Source organism: Patiria miniata, unplaced genomic scaffold (assembly GCF_015706575.1).
Source record: "Patiria miniata isolate m_02_andy unplaced genomic scaffold, ASM1570657v1 HiC_scaffold_19, whole genome shotgun sequence".
Lineage (NCBI taxonomy): Eukaryota > Metazoa > Echinodermata > Asteroidea > Valvatida > Asterinidae > Patiria > Patiria miniata.
The window spans coordinates 5,981,148-5,998,671 of NW_024037057.1; the positions used below are offsets into that span (position 1 = coordinate 5,981,148).

General features: G+C 41.6%; 3 protein-coding genes across 3 annotated transcripts; 2 read left to right on the plus strand and 1 right to left on the minus strand.

Annotated features, from left to right (window-relative positions):
* Window positions 1-2,275: 2,275 nt before the first annotated feature.
* On the minus strand, window positions 2,276-4,310 carry LOC119725514 (proline-rich transmembrane protein 1-like). Its single transcript, XM_038196927.1, has 4 exons — window positions 3,967-4,310; window positions 3,664-3,791; window positions 3,328-3,468; window positions 2,276-2,419 (listed from the first exon to the last, which is right to left on the minus strand). Exons 1-4 carry the CDS (start codon window positions 3,974-3,976, stop codon window positions 2,276-2,278), a joined length of 423 nt encoding a protein of 140 aa, XP_038052855.1. The 5' UTR covers window positions 3,977-4,310.
* A 2,566-nt stretch (window positions 4,311-6,876) lies between these two features.
* Window positions 6,877-9,926, plus strand: LOC119725515 (proline-rich transmembrane protein 1-like). The gene is made up of 3 exons (XM_038196929.1): window positions 6,877-7,015; window positions 8,685-8,828; window positions 9,186-9,926. The coding sequence occupies exons 1-3, from the start codon at window positions 6,932-6,934 to the stop codon at window positions 9,354-9,356; spliced, it is 399 nt and encodes a 132-aa protein (XP_038052857.1). The 5' UTR covers window positions 6,877-6,931; the 3' UTR covers window positions 9,357-9,926.
* Window positions 9,927-13,934: 4,008 nt separating this feature from the next.
* Window positions 13,935-16,401, plus strand: LOC119726070 (proline-rich transmembrane protein 1-like). The gene is made up of 3 exons (XM_038197687.1): window positions 13,935-14,105; window positions 15,734-15,877; window positions 16,234-16,401. The coding sequence occupies exons 1-3, from the start codon at window positions 14,022-14,024 to the stop codon at window positions 16,399-16,401; spliced, it is 396 nt and encodes a 131-aa protein (XP_038053615.1). The 5' UTR covers window positions 13,935-14,021.
* The last annotated feature ends 1,123 nt before the right edge of the window (window positions 16,402-17,524 follow it).

The window sequence follows — 17,524 nt, forward strand, 5'->3', positions numbered from 1 at the left end:
AGCTTGCCTGAAAGAATAATTTCACAGGGAGTTTAGTCCCCTTACTATCTTTCAACCAAGTATGTTTTTCAACAATAATTACGCCAGTTACTTTTCGGATGGCTGCAAATGATGGACTCCGGCTTTAAGGCAATTCCGACTTGATTCAAGTCTAGCGTGAACTGCCCTTGTTTTCATGCAGTAACACTACACTGGAGTTAAAAACCTACAAAACTGGTAACCTGCCATCACGCTTTTCAATAAAGCCGTATTACGTTTACCAGTGTATAGCATGGCATACGGCCGTGATAACAACTGAACCAAACCATAATGCAAAGAGCAGTGCAAAAAATGTTCACAATGCATAGTCGAGTGCGAATTTTAAGTGCATGTACTTCCGCCTAAATTGTACACAGTCAATGGGCATTCGTATAGAACTACTGTGGACCTCACAGGAAAACCAGACCCAAGTTCGAAGTTACGAAAGGCGAAAACAACAACCTCATCATAGAAATAGTCCCACACAAATATAAAGCTCAATCATAAAGTTTCAAACTGGATCAAATGCTACAAATGAAACATATATACCATTTTGAAGCTTACATCTAGTATCTGTACATGTATTTTATTGCAAGATAGTTCATTTAACAACAACAATTAATGTTCAATAGGTCGGCTGTAACTCAGTACGTGTAACTGAAAAACTTATTACTGTGTACGCATAAACAAAATCTATTTGTCTGAGTACGTCCGATGTCTACTGCAGAAAAAAAGGCCTTACGTACGTGTACGGTATATAATAAACAGAGTTAAATACTGAAAACAATGCAACTTAATTCAGCGATTATCATCGGTGTCACATTTCAATATTTGACAAAAAAATGATGACATGATTGTGAAAAGGATAAAGTTGTTTCAGACAGAGAAATTGTCTCGTAATAGTTGACAATATAGTTTTACAATTGTTATACCAGTTGTTTAATATTGCCGCATTTATTCTACGTCTTTATGTTTTATTGTATTGTATTCGTAATAAATGTATTTTTTAATGTAAGCATGGCCCCAGTGGAAACCAATCTTAAGGTGTATATACACTGGATTAAAAATGAATATAAGTAGCATAAATTCACAATTGTCTCAAAGCATACATTCTTTCTTAGAAAAATACTCTACAGAAAATACAAAATATGTATAAGGCCAAAAAAAAAAAATATTCGGTCTCTGGTCAGACCAAAGTTCCGGAATTGACGCGGCCACGCGGCTTTTTTTTTTTTTCTTCAAGCTTGGATTGTACAGACAAGGTGGGTACTATTTTGCTTTTTTTGGTGTCCTCATGTACATTGGTGTCCTCCATAATTTGCCTTGGTGCTTTCGATCATTTGCCTTGGTGCAATTTCTCATTCCTTGGTGCTCTTTGGTAAAAAAAAAATTGAGGAGGTGCGGAAATAGAGGGCGCTGTTGGAGCTACCGCGGAACATTTTGGAAAAAAAAAGATCGACGCGCATGATTAAAATCGTCGCGTGCGCTGACCAGAGACCGACTTATTTTTTTTTTTTGGCCTAAAATAAAAACTAATCACTTGCACAAGTTGAAAAATCTGTATACTGATCACACAGAAGAAGCATTTACGAAAATCATCTGGGTAGTTCTAAAAACATATACTCAAAACGCATCAGGATGCAATAGAATTTTGCAAAAATGGATTTGTGAAAATTCATTTTTCGTTTCAACTTATTTCGTTCCTAGTCTTCGTGTGTCCCTTTCTAATTAGATTTCAAGGCATTTTTTTTTGTTTTTATGCGAATGCTCAATTTTCATATTGATGAGCGAAATAGTGATGTCATCTTTGAGAGAAGCCTCATTGGTTCAGCAGACAAGAAATTTCTCGAATCGTTGTTTTCCCTATACTTTCACTTATTTTCTGTTGTCGTGATACCTCATTGGTTGAGTGCATGAAATTGAAAGGCATTTATGCAGTATGCAAACTATATCAACTATTACAGTAAAAAGGACTTTCCAATATTTTGTATAGTTAGTAACTTGTTCAAAGGTGAGGCCATTTACCATCTAAAATTGTATATTATGTTGGATCGAAATCTGAAATTCATTTCATCGTCCCTCAAGCATCGGAGAAACACATGCAGCTGCAAACTCTAGACTTTACCCCCCCCCCCCGCACCCCGCTTTTTGATTTTACGGAGGCCAAGTGTCCCTAGAAAAACACGTGTCTACATTTCACCACGGATATGCAAGTGCCCTTCCCCCCCCCCCTCCCCCCAAAATCAAAATGACCTTGCTACGCCGCTGCAATTATAGTGCCAATAATGGCTAGGACCAGTGCAACGATCCCGATGATAAGCCCAGCGAGGGAGAACGTTTTGGCTTCCCTGGATGCCTGCTCCGCGCCGGCGATGTCCCCGAATCGGAAACGGTTTCGCACCTGTGAAAGTTATATATAGACGGATTAATTGAGACAAAAACACATGATATTGTTTACTCCCGATCCCCCAGGATGTAATGTCTGTCTGTTGCAAGTTCTCTCCTAGCTAGTGGGGATCTCCATTTAAAGACTAAGTGGAGAGAGGCAAGTGGAGTGAAGTGGCTTCACCAAGGGCACAGCATATGACCAGCAGCTGGCAGGATCTGAACCCCAGGCCCCTATCTGATCAAACCCCAACCGCAAGGCCCCACCGTCCCACATAACTGGGGCAAATTTGCAGGGTCAGTGGGCGAACAACAAGAGGGTCAACTCTGTGGTGTGCGGCAGTATACTTACACTGTAATTACATTTAAAATAATTTTGTTATTACTTCGTCATTGTTTAGACAAAAAAAATAACACGCCACGAGCTCCCTATTGAACATAGCTAAAGAGCATCGTGAGTGCCCCTTTCATCCTGATTACACTATTGACCCAGAATGTCTGAGGCAAAGATCGGACCCAGGCCAACTCCTATAGGATGTGTATTGTCACGTACGTACAGACGTGTGTCAACCTCCCCCACGTGATAACGCGCACGCTTACATAGGCATAGAAGTGGGGTACTTCCTTTGTTCTCGTGTACTAAAATTTTGCAACGTCGCACACAAAAACACTTAGGTCAAAATTTTTATGCTCTTATTTTAACCGTAGTTAATTTCCTGGGCTGAAATTCGGACTTAATATCCCTTTTCTAAAACTCTTCCATTTGCGACTGATCAACCCACCTTGGAAATTCCTAGTTTTTGAGTAAAATTCATAATTTTTTTTCGTGAAAAACTTGTGGGGTACCAAAACGGTACCCCGCAAGTCGGTGATTCCTTGTCCGGTACCCCACAAGGCAGTGTTTGTACAGGGACATACACTTACATCATTGGACTTGATCAATCCCACAACGCCGAGGGGCAGGCAGCAAAGGATGGTCACAAAGAGCGCCAATCCGAAGTAATCGTTAGGCTGGCAGACAGCAGTGTAAGTGGATATGATGGTTTGAGGCTGAGGCGCTACTGCCTGGACCATTTGACGTAAGACAAAGGAAATGTTATTTGAAACTTTGCATGACAGAAATTAAGAAACAATAAAATTATTAAGTTTATTTTTTTTTTCTACAGGTAACTTAAGTAAAGGGCATCTCTGGGATAACTACGAGACTAGTCTCTGGGATAACTACGAGACTAGTAGTGATGAGAATTGACATGCATGTACCGTGTGTCCAGGAGGATAGGTTGGGTTGTACCTGGGCGGATCATGGCCCACTGCAGATTGGTACCGGGTGGGCTGGGTGGGTGGATGATTTACTTGATCACCACCCTCATCCTGGAACGTTTTATATCCTGCAATCGCAAAGATAATAAATTACACTAACAAGACGCAACTACAAGGTGGTTGTGTGTGTACAATCTGCAGGGAACACTTCTTTTAGTACTCGCTTCATACCACAACAAACCACATCATTAACCAAAGACGATGTTATTTTTCATATAGGAATAAATAATCAAGATGTATTACCTGTCGACATGATGGTTCTCTGAAAAAAAATCAGCCTTAATATTTACTCAGTTCTCAAGTTGGGAGAATTGGTTTGTCTTTGAGAGCGTACACCGACGTGAACAGGACAGACACGACCAGCCAACCACTACCAGTACACTGGCACTCTTCATGCCCGTACATAGCATTAATACGACAAACATTAATGTCAACGCACGGGACTATGATGCAAATAGTTGTCACAATGCGGAAGCTCGAACGTCACAGTCACGGGGCACGGTTCACCAGACTGTAACTGACTCTGACTGAGATCGCAAAGTAGATTTAGGGTTATGCTATTGTGCTTCACTGAATAATGTCTAACTTTGCAAAGTCGTGGGATCTTTATGGCGTTTTTGAATTTCAGTCTACGAGTACTCTCTCCATGAATAATTAGCCACTCCATGTATAAAAAGAGACTCCGTGAAAATGTCATGCCTCATAGTTCGGACATTTGGCTTAGAATTTGCGGACTCATGTTCTCAGACTCAACGTGTGAAATGTGATATGTTTAGGCGGGCTGAAAACGTCCAGTCGTTGCATGGACGGCGCTACAACCTGGCTGGACAAACATCAATAACACACACGTGGCTTCGTCAGCGATTCGGCTGCATGTCAACTTGAAGTCTTATTCTCAATCTCTATATTAGAGCTCGACTGCCAATGGTCCGATCCAGTAAGCACCGCCCCATGGTATTCTGACCAATCACAGCCGTGATTTATGTCCGACATGCGTGCACAAAAGTCCGACATGCGTGCACAAAAGTCCGACATGCGTGCACGCGCGTATGATGCGCTGTGGCATTGGAGCAACCTTGTGCCCCGTGGGTACGATCTTGCAGCACCATGTTGTTTCCCATCATGCCTTGCGTGATCGTAACCCCTGGAAGCGTAATTTTTTTTCCTAGGAGGGTTAGGGGCAATGTCATGAATAATTCAGTTTTTCCTTTGAATCATTGCAAGACTTAGGTTCTCGTTCTATTTTCCCCTTAATTTAAAATTATCCCAGTGATAAATTTGGAGAAGAAAAATAGCTGATGAAAATGAGCAGCGACGACGTGGATTCGAACCAGGGATCTTTGTATCCATAGTTCATCTCGCTATCCACTAGGCTACTGTGTGGTAGCTCGACGACAACCGTTCTTTAAAATGCTTTAATGTATTGTTACTAGTTGAGTAACTAACAACAATGCTGTTGATGTCATTGTCCGTTCTCATGGATAAACATGAATTATTCATGACATTGCCCCTAACCCTCCTAGGAATAAAAATTACGCCCCCTGGAATTGTGTAATTTAAATATACCAAAATACGGTACATTATAATTAGGGCTGCAGTTTATCCGTTTTACGTGCCTACGCCATCTTTAAAATGTTAAAAGTTGTGATTTTGAAGAATCAATCCTTTCAAACACAACGTTTGGACGTTGTGTTAATTATCAAAGATTTGTATCAAATGTACGTACCCCTTTCGTGCCTTTACAACCACAGATACAGGGTTTTTTTTAGCGAAAAACACGGCTGACATAATCCATATCGTACAGGCTTCGCGACTTTTGAATCATAATTTTTTTTCGTACGTGACGTTACGTGCAAAGCTTAGCACGCGAGCGCGAACGCATTATGGGCGCGCGCGGCGTGCAATCTTCGAAATGCCCGCGCAGTACGCTGTGAATAGCCATTCAGTGTCATTTACGTCATCATCACAGCCAGGGGTTAGTGTATAGGAACGAGCACGCGCCCCTGGAGTCGAGGCTGGACGGTTACTATATTTTGACCAATCATTGGCTTGCATGGGGCTGAACGGGGCTGGATCATAATGCTGGTTCAGGGGCCATTTATTCGCTTGATCTTTAAAGTCGTTTCATTATCACCGTTAATGCCCGGCCACGTGATCGAGTCTCGACCAATCAGAAACCATCAACTCTCCAAGGTATTTATTAATGATATGTACGTGTAATTCCAGTCACTTCCTGCATGGGTTTTATAGGTGCTTGGCTGGTTGATCATTCGGTTTCACGTTGATGTACTCTATAAAACATATACAAATTCTCCAAACTTGAGAACTGAGTAAATGTCAAGGCTGAATCTTTCAGAACACCATCATGTCAACAGGTAAATACATTTGATTATTTATTCAAAATTTGAAAAAGAACATCGTGTTTAATCATAATGATGTGGTTTATTAATTATTTTTGTCAGGTTATATGCAGTAGGGACGACATTTTTTTGTTGATCGCCACCGAATTTGTATACACAACCACCTTAAGTAGAATATTTTGGTCTAAGGCAGACTGGTCGGGACCAGACTAAACAAACACAAGACCATGGCAAACACGGGGACCGTCGTAGACAAATCATCCATCGTCAAGCACTCCCATACAGAAGACATCAAGATCAACTGGCAACAAGCAGAGCTCATCACCGGCATGAAACGTTTGTATTGGCGTCGCTACGGCGAGGCCATCCAGATCATCAAACACAATACAGTGCCCCAAGACATCGGTTTCTCCATCAGCGACATCTACCTCCCCCTCTAAACCCACGGATCCAATGGGTCTCTTTAACCCAAGGACCAACCTCGGCAAATGGGTCTCCTATACCCATGGCAACCCACCCCTCTGCTTCCCCGGTCCTTAATAACACGCTCCAGTGAAATTACATCCCGATTGACTCAGACTCACACCAGTGAGCATGCATCCTGAATTTCCTCAGTTTCCTGACGACGGACACAGTATGCTGCCTGAAACGTTGGGTTTAACCGGTTCTTCTTATAACCACCACCTAGCTACTCACAAAAGAGATTGATTTCACATGGTGCCACCGCAAACTGTAACCATTGCTGTTATCCTCACAATGCAAACTTTCCATTCTTATTTTTGGTCAAATTTATTATATTTGTGATTGCAGGACATCCACAGTTCCAGAAAGAGGGTGATGTTGATGATATGGCCAACTATCCGCCCACCCAGCCGCAACCTGCACAGGGCTATGCCCCGCCCCAGTACTACGCATCACCCCCTTCAGTCACGGTATTTGTCAATTCCATCCCTATAGTATTGGCCCCAGAGATATTGATATTTTAAAATTACTTCACATGATAATACATGTATAACTATAGGAGAAATAAGGTACATCCTGATGCCACTTTTTTTTCTGTAATCATGCATTTATTATATATCAATGAATGTCAGTCATTACTCTATGTAATAGACCGTGGTGAAAGCCCCGCCAGACACAGCAGCAAAGGCTTTGGTCACGCGCTATTATGTTATACGCGACACGGGGCCGTACCATAAGTCTGACGCCTCATAGAGGTCCGACGCCTCAAAGGTCCGAAATTTCGGACTAATGAGGCGTCGGACTTATGAGGCATAAATTCCGCCTCATAAGTCCGACGCCTCATAAGTCCCACAATGGACAAACGCTGTTTCGAGTATGAGGCGTCGGACTTAAGCGGCGATGGACCTATGAGGCGTCGGACTTATGAGCGGACCCCCGCGACACGTACGCGCGCGGCTGTTGTTGCATTATCATTGATCTCCATTAGTAAGACAATGGGGATCAATGATTACAATACACTGGACTCGAATTTACCAATGGTTTTAGTCCTGATTTGGGAATGAAATGACGTCACGATTTAGTAAAGTCGACTCCGATTGGCTGGCGCTCGGCATCCATATATCTGCATTTTATTATTATTATTATTATTCATGGTTTATTAAAAAATTCAAATTGGTTGCCAGAGGCAAAATTGCATTGAATTCACAATGAGTAAAAAAAAGTTAACGATAAAAAGTTCAGCTTCATTAAAAAAAAAAAAAAAAAAAAAAAAAAAAAAATTAATATAGATTAAACATGGACAGAGTCATTGTACAATGCATGTTTAGACATATCAAACGTTATACAGGAGACTTGGCTCCGTGGATAATGGGTGATACTCAGACTATACTACTAAGTCTTGCAAACGTTAAGAAAACCTGAATCTGTGACGGAAAATTTTGTTAGAGGCTTCTAGAAGTCTACAAAAAAAGTGTATTTACTAGTCACAGTGTTCAAGATAAAAATCCACTTTTATAATAATAACTCTCACTTTTGTCCCCAAAATTTGAGCAAATGTTTTGATATTATTTCCAATAAACTTATTCTCAACAACCAAAAACTCCAAAAACGATTCCCATGATATTTAATGTAATAATCAATGAATTATGGGTCTTTGAAGTTTTTTTTTTTGCATAATCAAATATATACAAATATTGGGCAGTGAGCAACCTTATTAGGCAAATTGGGTCCGCTCATAAGTCCGACGCCTCATGGGCCTGACGCCTCATAAGTCCAAAACATCGTTTGTCCGTTATCGGAATTATGAGGCGTCAGACTTATGAGGCGTCTCGGAGCTATGAAGCCGAATCCCTAAGTCCATTGCTTCTTAAATCCGACGCCTCATAATTCCGAAATTCCGGACTTATGAGGCGTCGGACTTACGATACGGCCCCAAATTCCGAGGACAAATTAATAAAATATTTGAAGAAAAAAAAACTGAAAGGCATTTTGAAAAAATAAATGGTTCTCAAACGTCTCAACATGTTAAAATGTAGTCATATCCGTCTTCAGCACGGCATGCAATAATTTTCATCTCTTTTTCTTTGTATTTTTCCGTCATGCAAATTTTCAAGTCACATTTGCCTTGTCTTACTTTAGGCGGTCCAGGCAGTCCCGCCTCAGCCTCAGACCATCATATCCACTTCCCATGTCATGCCTCAAGATTACTTCGGATTGGCGCTCTTTGTGACCCTCTGTTGCTGCCTGCCCCTCGGCATTTTGGGATTGATCAGGTCCAATGACGTAAGTATTGGTGGAATTGCACCCAATCGTCCCCCACTGAAGCCCTTTGTTCTATGCAATTTTTGTACCCCAGATATGGGGAATGGGGCCTTTGGTTTAGGTGTGTGACTCCTGATCAACACGTTCCTCGCGTCAGAGGTTCAGATCCTGCCAGCTCCTGGTCATACTATGTCGTGTCCTTGGGCAAGACACTTCACCCCACTTGCCTTTAATTCTCTTCACCTAGGAGTACATGAGAATGGAAATCATTAGCTGGGTAGTAAACTTGCAATTGACAGGCATCATACGAAGGGGGGAATAAACAATATTGTGTCGCTGATTTGTCTCAATATTATTCCGTTTGTATAACTTCAACAGGTGCGCAACCGTTTCCTTGTCGGGGACATCGCCGGCGCGGAGCAAGCCTCCAGGCAAGCCAAGACCTACTCTTATGTGGGGCTTGGCATCGGCATCAGTTTGACTGTCGTATCCATCGTTGCTTTAATTATCGACTTCTCGGTCCCTAGGGACGATGAACAGAAATATTAGGAGTTGAGAAATTAATTTTCTGATGATGATGGAGAATTTGTGAGAGTTGAGGGTGGAAAAAGATGTTTCCTGGCTTTGTGTTTGTGAACATTTTGATTTTTAAAAATATTTCCAAGGTCCAGTCGGTGTGGGGGGCGGCACAATGAGCATTTGATGACAACAGAGACACTTGATATGTATAAGTCTGCTTATTGTATGTCATCTTCCAGTTTCTTTAAATAAAAATGCGGATTAGGGTGATCTGAAAGTGTGGAGGGGGAAGATTATGTAACTAAGTATGGGAGTTAGGAAGTATTGAGGGCATTTTGGGATACAAGCAGATATGAATAACTAGCTACTGACTGTAGTTTTACTATTGCTGTAGTTAAACAATACATTTGACACTTTTCAATCTTTAGATTAAGAAAAAATTGCTTATTTAGTTAATGGAAATGTGTACTTTTTGTACCCAGAAAGTTACATCGTTTCACCCTCCGCTCAAAATGTAGTCTGTTGATGTTATCTGTCGCTGGCAGCTTACAGTGCTTTGTTTTTATCAAATGTTTTTTTTTCGATGCTTTCGAAATAATGAACGTTTATGAGTGCAATGATAAGAATAATTTCATTCGGTGACAGGTGTAATGTTAATGGGCCATTCCATCTGTCACCGAATGAAATTATTCTTTCCATTGCATGAATATGAAACATTCATTATTTGTGTTATGAAACACCTGAATAAATCCTCGTCATCTGATTGGTCAGAGCCACTGTCTGACTCTGCATTGGAACTTATATTTACCGTGGCATAGAACTATTTCCGGGGAATAGAATTTATATTTACCGTGGAATAACCTTCTATTTACCGTGGAATAGAATTTCTATTTTCCGTGGAATAGAACTTCTTCTTTTTGCGGTGCGGCCGGGCCACGTGGGTTCAGACGAACAATTCAATTACATGTGATCAACGAGTTGCCAATTGGATGACAGGGATTTATTGAGGCGTTGTATACAAGCATAGCATTCTCATTCCAAACTTGGGCCCAATCATCAGTCTGTAAATATGGACACACTGTATGCATTCATTATTATGACCTTTGCGAGTCTAAGGTTTGCAGCTGCATTGTTTCTTCGGTGCTTGAAGGGATGATGAAATGAATAATCAGATTTCGATCCAACATAATATACAATTTCAGATGACAAACATCCATACATTTAAACTGTGTGAAAATAATGGGATGTCCTTTCAATAGTTGATAAAGTTGACTCGCTGAATGAATGGTTTTCACTTTCATGCACTTAATCAACAAGGAAACAAGACAACAAATGATTCACGACAGCAGGAAAAAACAAAAATCCTAGAAGTTTCTTTTCTGCTGAGCCAATGAGGCTTCTCTGAAAGATGACGCCAGTATTTCGCTCATGAATATGCAAATATAGCACTCGCATAAAACCACAAAACGTTCCTTGAAAATCTATTTAGAAAGGGAAACTTGAGGAATGAAATAAGATGACTAAGAATGAAGTATTAAGCAATCCATTTTTAATCCATTTTTAAAATTCCTATTGCATCGCTATTGTTTTGAGTATCGCTATTGCTTTGAGTCTATGAACTATATACCTAGATACTTTTAGCACATATTTATCCGTGGGAATCTGTTTGCATGTTATCTGATTGTGTGCAGGTAGTTAGTTTATTATTTAGTACAATTACAAATACAATACACTAAAATCAATCAAGCGTATGTAATCAATGCGTATAACAAATAGTATTACTATTGTAAAACTATTTCAACTTTTACAACTATCGTCAACCATTTTTAATAATCATGTAATCAGATATTGCCAAATATTGAAATACAACATCGATGATAATCGTTGAATTAAGTTGCGTTGCTTTTAGTATTTAAAGGGAAGATACAACATTTGCAAACATCAAAAAAACGAAATGATCAAATTATCACGAAATACCCTACTGAATTGTTAGGGACTGACAGTCTAAAGCATCCTTTAAAATCGTGGCTCCTGGTGTGCTGACATTTTCCAGAAAACCTGTATTTTTCCAACGCTGGTCGGCCGACCAGCGTATAGCCATAGCCTTGGTCAATGCTCTCGTCATTATTCGTCCCGTACGCGGTCAATCGTCGGCATATATCCTCACGCCTTATGAACACGTACACATGCATGTAAAAATACAGCGCGAACAGCGACCTCACGCGGCCACTATTTTTATATGCAAATCAGTTGGGGACGATCGATAGCCTTGGTTCAATCGTCGGCAAAAGCTTATGTTTTTCTTTATTTTGCGCTGGATTTCTAGCGCACGACCTCGTATGCGAATACAGATAAGTGTAGGCGGGGCTAATATGTGGAGTGTCCAATCACACCTTGGTAAATCCGGACGTCATCAAATTATTTGCAGCTATTCGCCTTTTGCGGACGTGACAGGAACCACAGTTTTTGTGCATTGGTGCCGTGTGCAGAGACACACACCGTGTACGTGTATGGATTATGTACGGTGCCACGTTTCACTATGCAAGTTTCCACGCAACGATCGACCAATAAGAAAACGACATTTAAGGTCAGCTAAGACTATTAACATAATGAGCACCACCCCAAAACCTCACATGGACGATTGAACCAAGACTCTCGATCGTCCCCAACTGATTTGCATATAAAAATAGTGGCCGCGTGAGGTCGCTGTTCGCGCTGTATTTTTACATGCATGTGTGCATAGCGCGTGAGGATATATGCCGACGATTGACCGCGTACGGGACGAATAACGACGAGAGCTTTGACCAAGGCTAGTATAGCCACTGACAAATAAATCTAAGCCTATACAGTTTGAGATCTACTGCTTTTCAGACAATTGCAAAAACTCCAAAAAACTGGGCTGGAATTTTAGCCTCAAAAATCACAATGAACTCAATAAATATTACCTTTATTATAGTCTTCAAATAAGCTTGAGATTTCAGCTGTATCTGTTAGGGACCTGGGAAATAGTACCCAGGCCGGGTCCCACTTAATGATGTGCAAACCCGACCCGAAACTGAAACATCAAATCACTCAAGTACTTTCTAAGTTACGGAATTGTAAACACAACCACTGCTGTATGTACATTGTACAACACGCGTATTCAATACGTATATGCGTGTGCATGTATGCAGAGCATGGGCGTACATGTGGTGCAAATGACCCAATACCAGGGTGAGAGAGCAGGTAGTGGCATGGTGGGCGTGTACAGCTCGACACCCTGGGGACGAGGTTGGATAGTTGGGATTTAACAACTACTCCGTCGCAGTTGAATTCGGTCCCAACTACACTTGGAGCCGGGACCATGTACAGTTAGGCCAATGCCGTATAGTTGGGGCGTAACATTAATGATATGTACGTGTAATTCCAGTCACTTCCTGCATGGGTTTTATAGGTGCTTGGCTGGTTGATCATTCGGTTTCACGTTGATGTACTCTATAAAAAATATACAAATTCTCCAAACTTGAGAACTGAGTAAATGTCAAGGCTGAATCTTTCAGAGCACCATCATGTCAACAGGTAAATACATTTGATTATTTATTCAAAATTTGAAAAAGAACATCGTGTTTAATCATAATGATGTGGTTTATTAATTATTTTTGTCAGGTTATATGCAGTAGGGACGACATTTTTTTGTTGATCGCCACCGAATTTGTATACACAACCACCTTAAGTAGAATATTTTGGTCTAAGGCAGACTGGTCGGGACCAGACTAAACAAACACAAGCCCATGGCAAACACGGGGACCGTCGTAGACAAATCATCCATCGTCAAGCACTCCCATACAGAAGACATCAAGATCAACTGGCAACAAGCAGAGCTCATCACCGGCATGAAACGTTTGTATTGGCGTCGCTACGGCGAGGCCATCCAGATCATCAAACACAATACAGTGCCCCAAGACATCGGTTTCTCCATCAGCGACATCTACCTCCCCCTCTAAACCCACGGATCCAATGGGTCTCTTTTACCCAAGGACCCACCTCGGCAAATGGGTCTCCTATACCCATGGCAACCCACCTCTCTGCTTCCCCGGTCCTTAACCCCATGGGCCCGGGAAGCGGTCATGGCCGCGGCCGCTAATCCTCATTGGAATGCAGTTGCCAGCTGTGGTATGCCGTGGCACACGACTAGTGGGTAGTTCCACAGCTGCTGCTTTTGTGCAGTCCCGCTACCACACAAAGGCTGTGCAGTCATGCGGGCCACTTGCTCTATGTGTGGAGGAATGTCCCCATTATAAACCGTGCTTAAGGGGTTAATAACACGCTCCAGTGAAATTACATCCCGATTGACTCAGACTCACACCAGTGAGCATGCATCCCAACTTGGTCAGCAGGATCCCATCTTTCACACCTCCCCGCTTCAACTCTTCCTCCCTGCCTAGTTTACAAATACTTCAACTTCCAGTTGGAATTGCCTCAGTCTCCTGACGACGGACACAGTATGCTGCCTGAAACGTTGGGTTTAACCGGTTCTTCTTATAACCACCACCTAGCTACTCACAAAAGAGATTGATTTCACATGGTGCCGCCGCAAACTGTAACCATTGCTGTTATCCTCACAATGCAAACTTTCCATTCTTAATTTTGGTCTAATTTATTATATTTGTGATTGCAGGACATCCACAGTTCCAGAAAGAGGGTGCTGTTGATGATATGGCCTACTATCCGCCCACCCAGCCGCAACCTGCACAGGGCTATGCCCCGCCCCAGTACAACGCATCACCCCCTTCAGTCACGGTATTTGTCAATTCCATCCCTATAGTATTGGCCCCAGAGATATTGATATTTTAAAATTACTTCACAATGATAATACATGTAACCATAGGAGAAAAAAATTTACATCCTGATGCCACGTTTTTCTGTAATCATGCATTTATTATATATCAATAAATGTCAGTCATTAGTCTATGTAATAGACCGTGGTGAAAGCCACGCATATGAACAGATTCGCTGATTAATTAGGCAAGACAGCCGCATCTTGACCTCTAGATTTTGACCAATCAGCGGGCGCTTTCTAAGTCGGGTCTTCGGTCATTTACCTTTGTCGCGTGTAGACATGGATAACAAAATAACCCCGCCAGACACAGCAACAAAGGCTTTGGTCACGCGCTATTATGTTATACGCGACACGGGGCCGTACCATAAGTCTGACGCCTCATAGAGGTCCGACGCCTCAAAAGTCCGAAATTTCGGACTCATGAGGCGTCGGACTTATGAGGCATAAATTCCGCCTCATAAGTCCGACGCCTCATAAGTCCCACAATGGACAAACGCTGTTTCGAGTATGAGGCGTCGGACTTAAGCGGCGTCGGACCTCTGAGGCGTCGGACTTATGAGCGGACCCCCGCGACACGTACGCGCGCGGCTGTTGTTGCATTATTATTGACCTCCATTAGTAAGACAATGGAGATCAATGATTACAATACACTGGACTCGAATTTACCAATGGTTTTAGTCCTGATTTGGGAATGAAATGACGTCACGATTTAGTAAAGTCGACTCCGATTGGTGGCGCGCGGCCTCCATATATCTGCATGCTTAGACACATCAGACGTTATACAGGAGACTTGGCTCCGTGGATAACGGGTGATACTCAGACTATACTACTAAGTCATTGCAAACGTTAAGAAAACCTGAATCTGGGACGGAAAATTTTGTTAGAGGCTTCTAGAAGTCTACAAAAAAAGTGTATTTACTAGTCACAGTGTTCAAGATAAAAATCCACTTTTATAATAATAACTCTCACTTTTGTCCCCAAAATTTGAGCAAATGTTTTGATATTATTTCCAATAAACTTATTCTCAACAACCAAAAACTCCAAAAACGATTCCCATGATATTAATGTAATAATCAATGAAATATAGGTCTTTGAAGTTTTTTCTTTTTGCATAATCAAATATATACAAATATTGGGCAGTGAGCAACCTTATCTGGCAAATTGGGTCCGCTCATAAGTCCGACGCCTCATAGGCCCGACGCCTCATAAGTCCAAAACATCGTTTGTCCGTTATCGGAATTACGAGGCGTCGGACTTATGAGGCGTCGGAGCTATGAAGCCGAATCCCTGAGTCCATTGCTTCTTAAATCCGACGCCTCATAATTCCGAAATTCCGGACTTATGAGGCGTCGGACTTATGAGGCGTCGGACTTACGATACGGCCCCAAACTCCGAGGACAAATTAATGAAATATTTGAAGAAAAAAAATGGAAGGCATTTTGAAAAGAAAATGGTTCTCAAACGTCTCAACATGTTTAAATGTAGTCATATCCGTCTTCAGCACGGCATGCAATAATTGTCATCTCTTTTTCTTTGTATTTTTCCGTCATGCAAAGTTTCAAGTCACATTTGCCTTGTCTTACTTAAGGCCGTCCAGGCAGTCCCGCCTCAGCCTCAGACCATCATATCCACTTCCCATGTCATGCCTCAAGATTACTTCGGATTGGCGCTCTTTGTGACCCTCTGTTGCTGCCTGCCCCTCGGCATTGTGGGATTGATCAGGTCCAATGACGTAAGTATTGGTGGAATTGCACCCAATCGTCCCCCACTTAAGCCCTTTGTTCTATGCAATTTGTGTACCCCAGATATGGGGAATGGGGCCTTTGGTTTAGGTGTGTGACTCCTGATCAACACGTACCTCGCGTCAGAGTTTCAGATCCTGCCAGCTCCTGGTCATACTGTGTCGTGTCCTTGGGCAAGACACTTCACCCCACTTGCCTCTCTCTTCACCTAGGAGTACATGAGAATGGCAATCAGCATTAGCTGGGTAGTAAACTTGCAATTGACAGGCATCATACGAAGGGGGGAATAAACAATATTGTGTCGCTGATTTGTCTCAATATTATTCCGTTTGTATAACTTCAACAGGTGCGCAACCGTTTCCTTGCCGGGGACATCGCCGGCGCGGAGCAAGCCTCCAGGGAAGCCAAGATCTACTCTTATGTGGGGCTTCGCATCGGCATCATTTTGATTGTCTCAACCGTTGTTACTGTCATTATGAACTTAGGGACGGTGAACAGAAATATTAGGAGTTGAGAAATTTTCTGATGATGATGGAGAATTTGTGAGAGTTGAGGGTGGAAAAAGATGTTTCCTGGCTTTGTTTTTGTGAACATTTTGATTTTTAAAAATATTTCCAAGGTCCAGTCGGGGTGGGGGGCACAATGAGCATTTGATGACAACAGAGACACTTAATATGTATAAGTCTGCTTATTGTTTATCATCTTCCAGTTTCTTTTAAAAAAAATGCGGAGTTAAAAAATACATTTAACACTTTTTAATCTTTAGATTAAGATAAAAATTGCTTCTTTAGTTAATGGGAAATGTGTACTTTTTGTACCCAGAAAGTTACATCGTTTCACCCTCCGCTCAAAATGTAGTAGTCGTTTGATGTTATCTGTCGCTGGCAGCTTACAGTGCTTTGTTTTTATCAAATGGTTTTTTTTTTCGATGCTTTCAAAATAATGAACGTTTATGAGTGCAATGGTAAGAATAATTTCATTCGGTGACAGGTGTAATGTTAATGGACCATTCCATCTGTCACCGAATGAAATTATTCTGTCCATTGCATGAATATGAAACATTCATTATTTGTGTTATGAAACACGTGAATAAATCCTCGTCATCTGATTGGTCAGAGCCACTGTCTGACTCTGCATTGGAACTTGTATTTACCGTGGCATAGAACTATTTACCGTGGAATAGAATTTATATTTACCGTGGACTAACCTTCGATTTACCGTGGAATCGAATTTCTATTTACCGTGGAATAGAACTTCTTCTTTTTGCGGTGCGGCCGGGCCACGTGGGTTCAGACGAACAATTCAATGACATGTGATCAACGAACTGCCAATTGGATGACAGGGATTTATTGAGGCGCTGTATAAAAGCAAAGTATTCTCATTCCACACTTGGGCCCAATTATCAGTCTGTAAATATGGACATACTGTATGCATTCATTATTATGACCTTTGCGAGTCTAAGGTTTGCAGCTGCATTGTTTCTTCGGTGCTTGAAGGGATGATAAAATGAATAATCAGATTTCGATCCAACATAATATACAATTTCAGATGACAAACAGCCGTACATTTAAACTGTGTGAAAATAATAGGATGTCCTTTCAATAGTTGATAAAGTTGACTCGCTGAATGAATGGTTT

Coding starts and splice junctions, on each gene's coding strand:
- LOC119725514 (XM_038196927.1), bottom strand. Junction 3,469..3,663: donor CCTATCCTCCTGGACACACG/GTACATGCATGT, acceptor CAAATGGTCCAG/GCAGTAGCGCCTCAGCCTCA. Junction 2,420..3,327: donor GATTGATCAAGTCCAATGAT/GTAAGTGTATGT, acceptor TAACTTTCACAG/GTGCGAAACCGTTTCCGATT.
- LOC119725515 (XM_038196929.1), top strand. CDS start 6,932: ATGGCCAACTATCCGCCCACCCAGCCGCAACCTGCACAGGGCTATGCC. Junction 7,016..8,684: donor CATCACCCCCTTCAGTCACG/GTATTTGTCAAT, acceptor GTCTTACTTTAG/GCGGTCCAGGCAGTCCCGCC. Junction 8,829..9,185: donor GATTGATCAGGTCCAATGAC/GTAAGTATTGGT, acceptor TAACTTCAACAG/GTGCGCAACCGTTTCCTTGT.
- LOC119726070 (XM_038197687.1), top strand. CDS start 14,022: ATGGCCTACTATCCGCCCACCCAGCCGCAACCTGCACAGGGCTATGCC. Junction 14,106..15,733: donor CATCACCCCCTTCAGTCACG/GTATTTGTCAAT, acceptor GTCTTACTTAAG/GCCGTCCAGGCAGTCCCGCC. Junction 15,878..16,233: donor GATTGATCAGGTCCAATGAC/GTAAGTATTGGT, acceptor TAACTTCAACAG/GTGCGCAACCGTTTCCTTGC.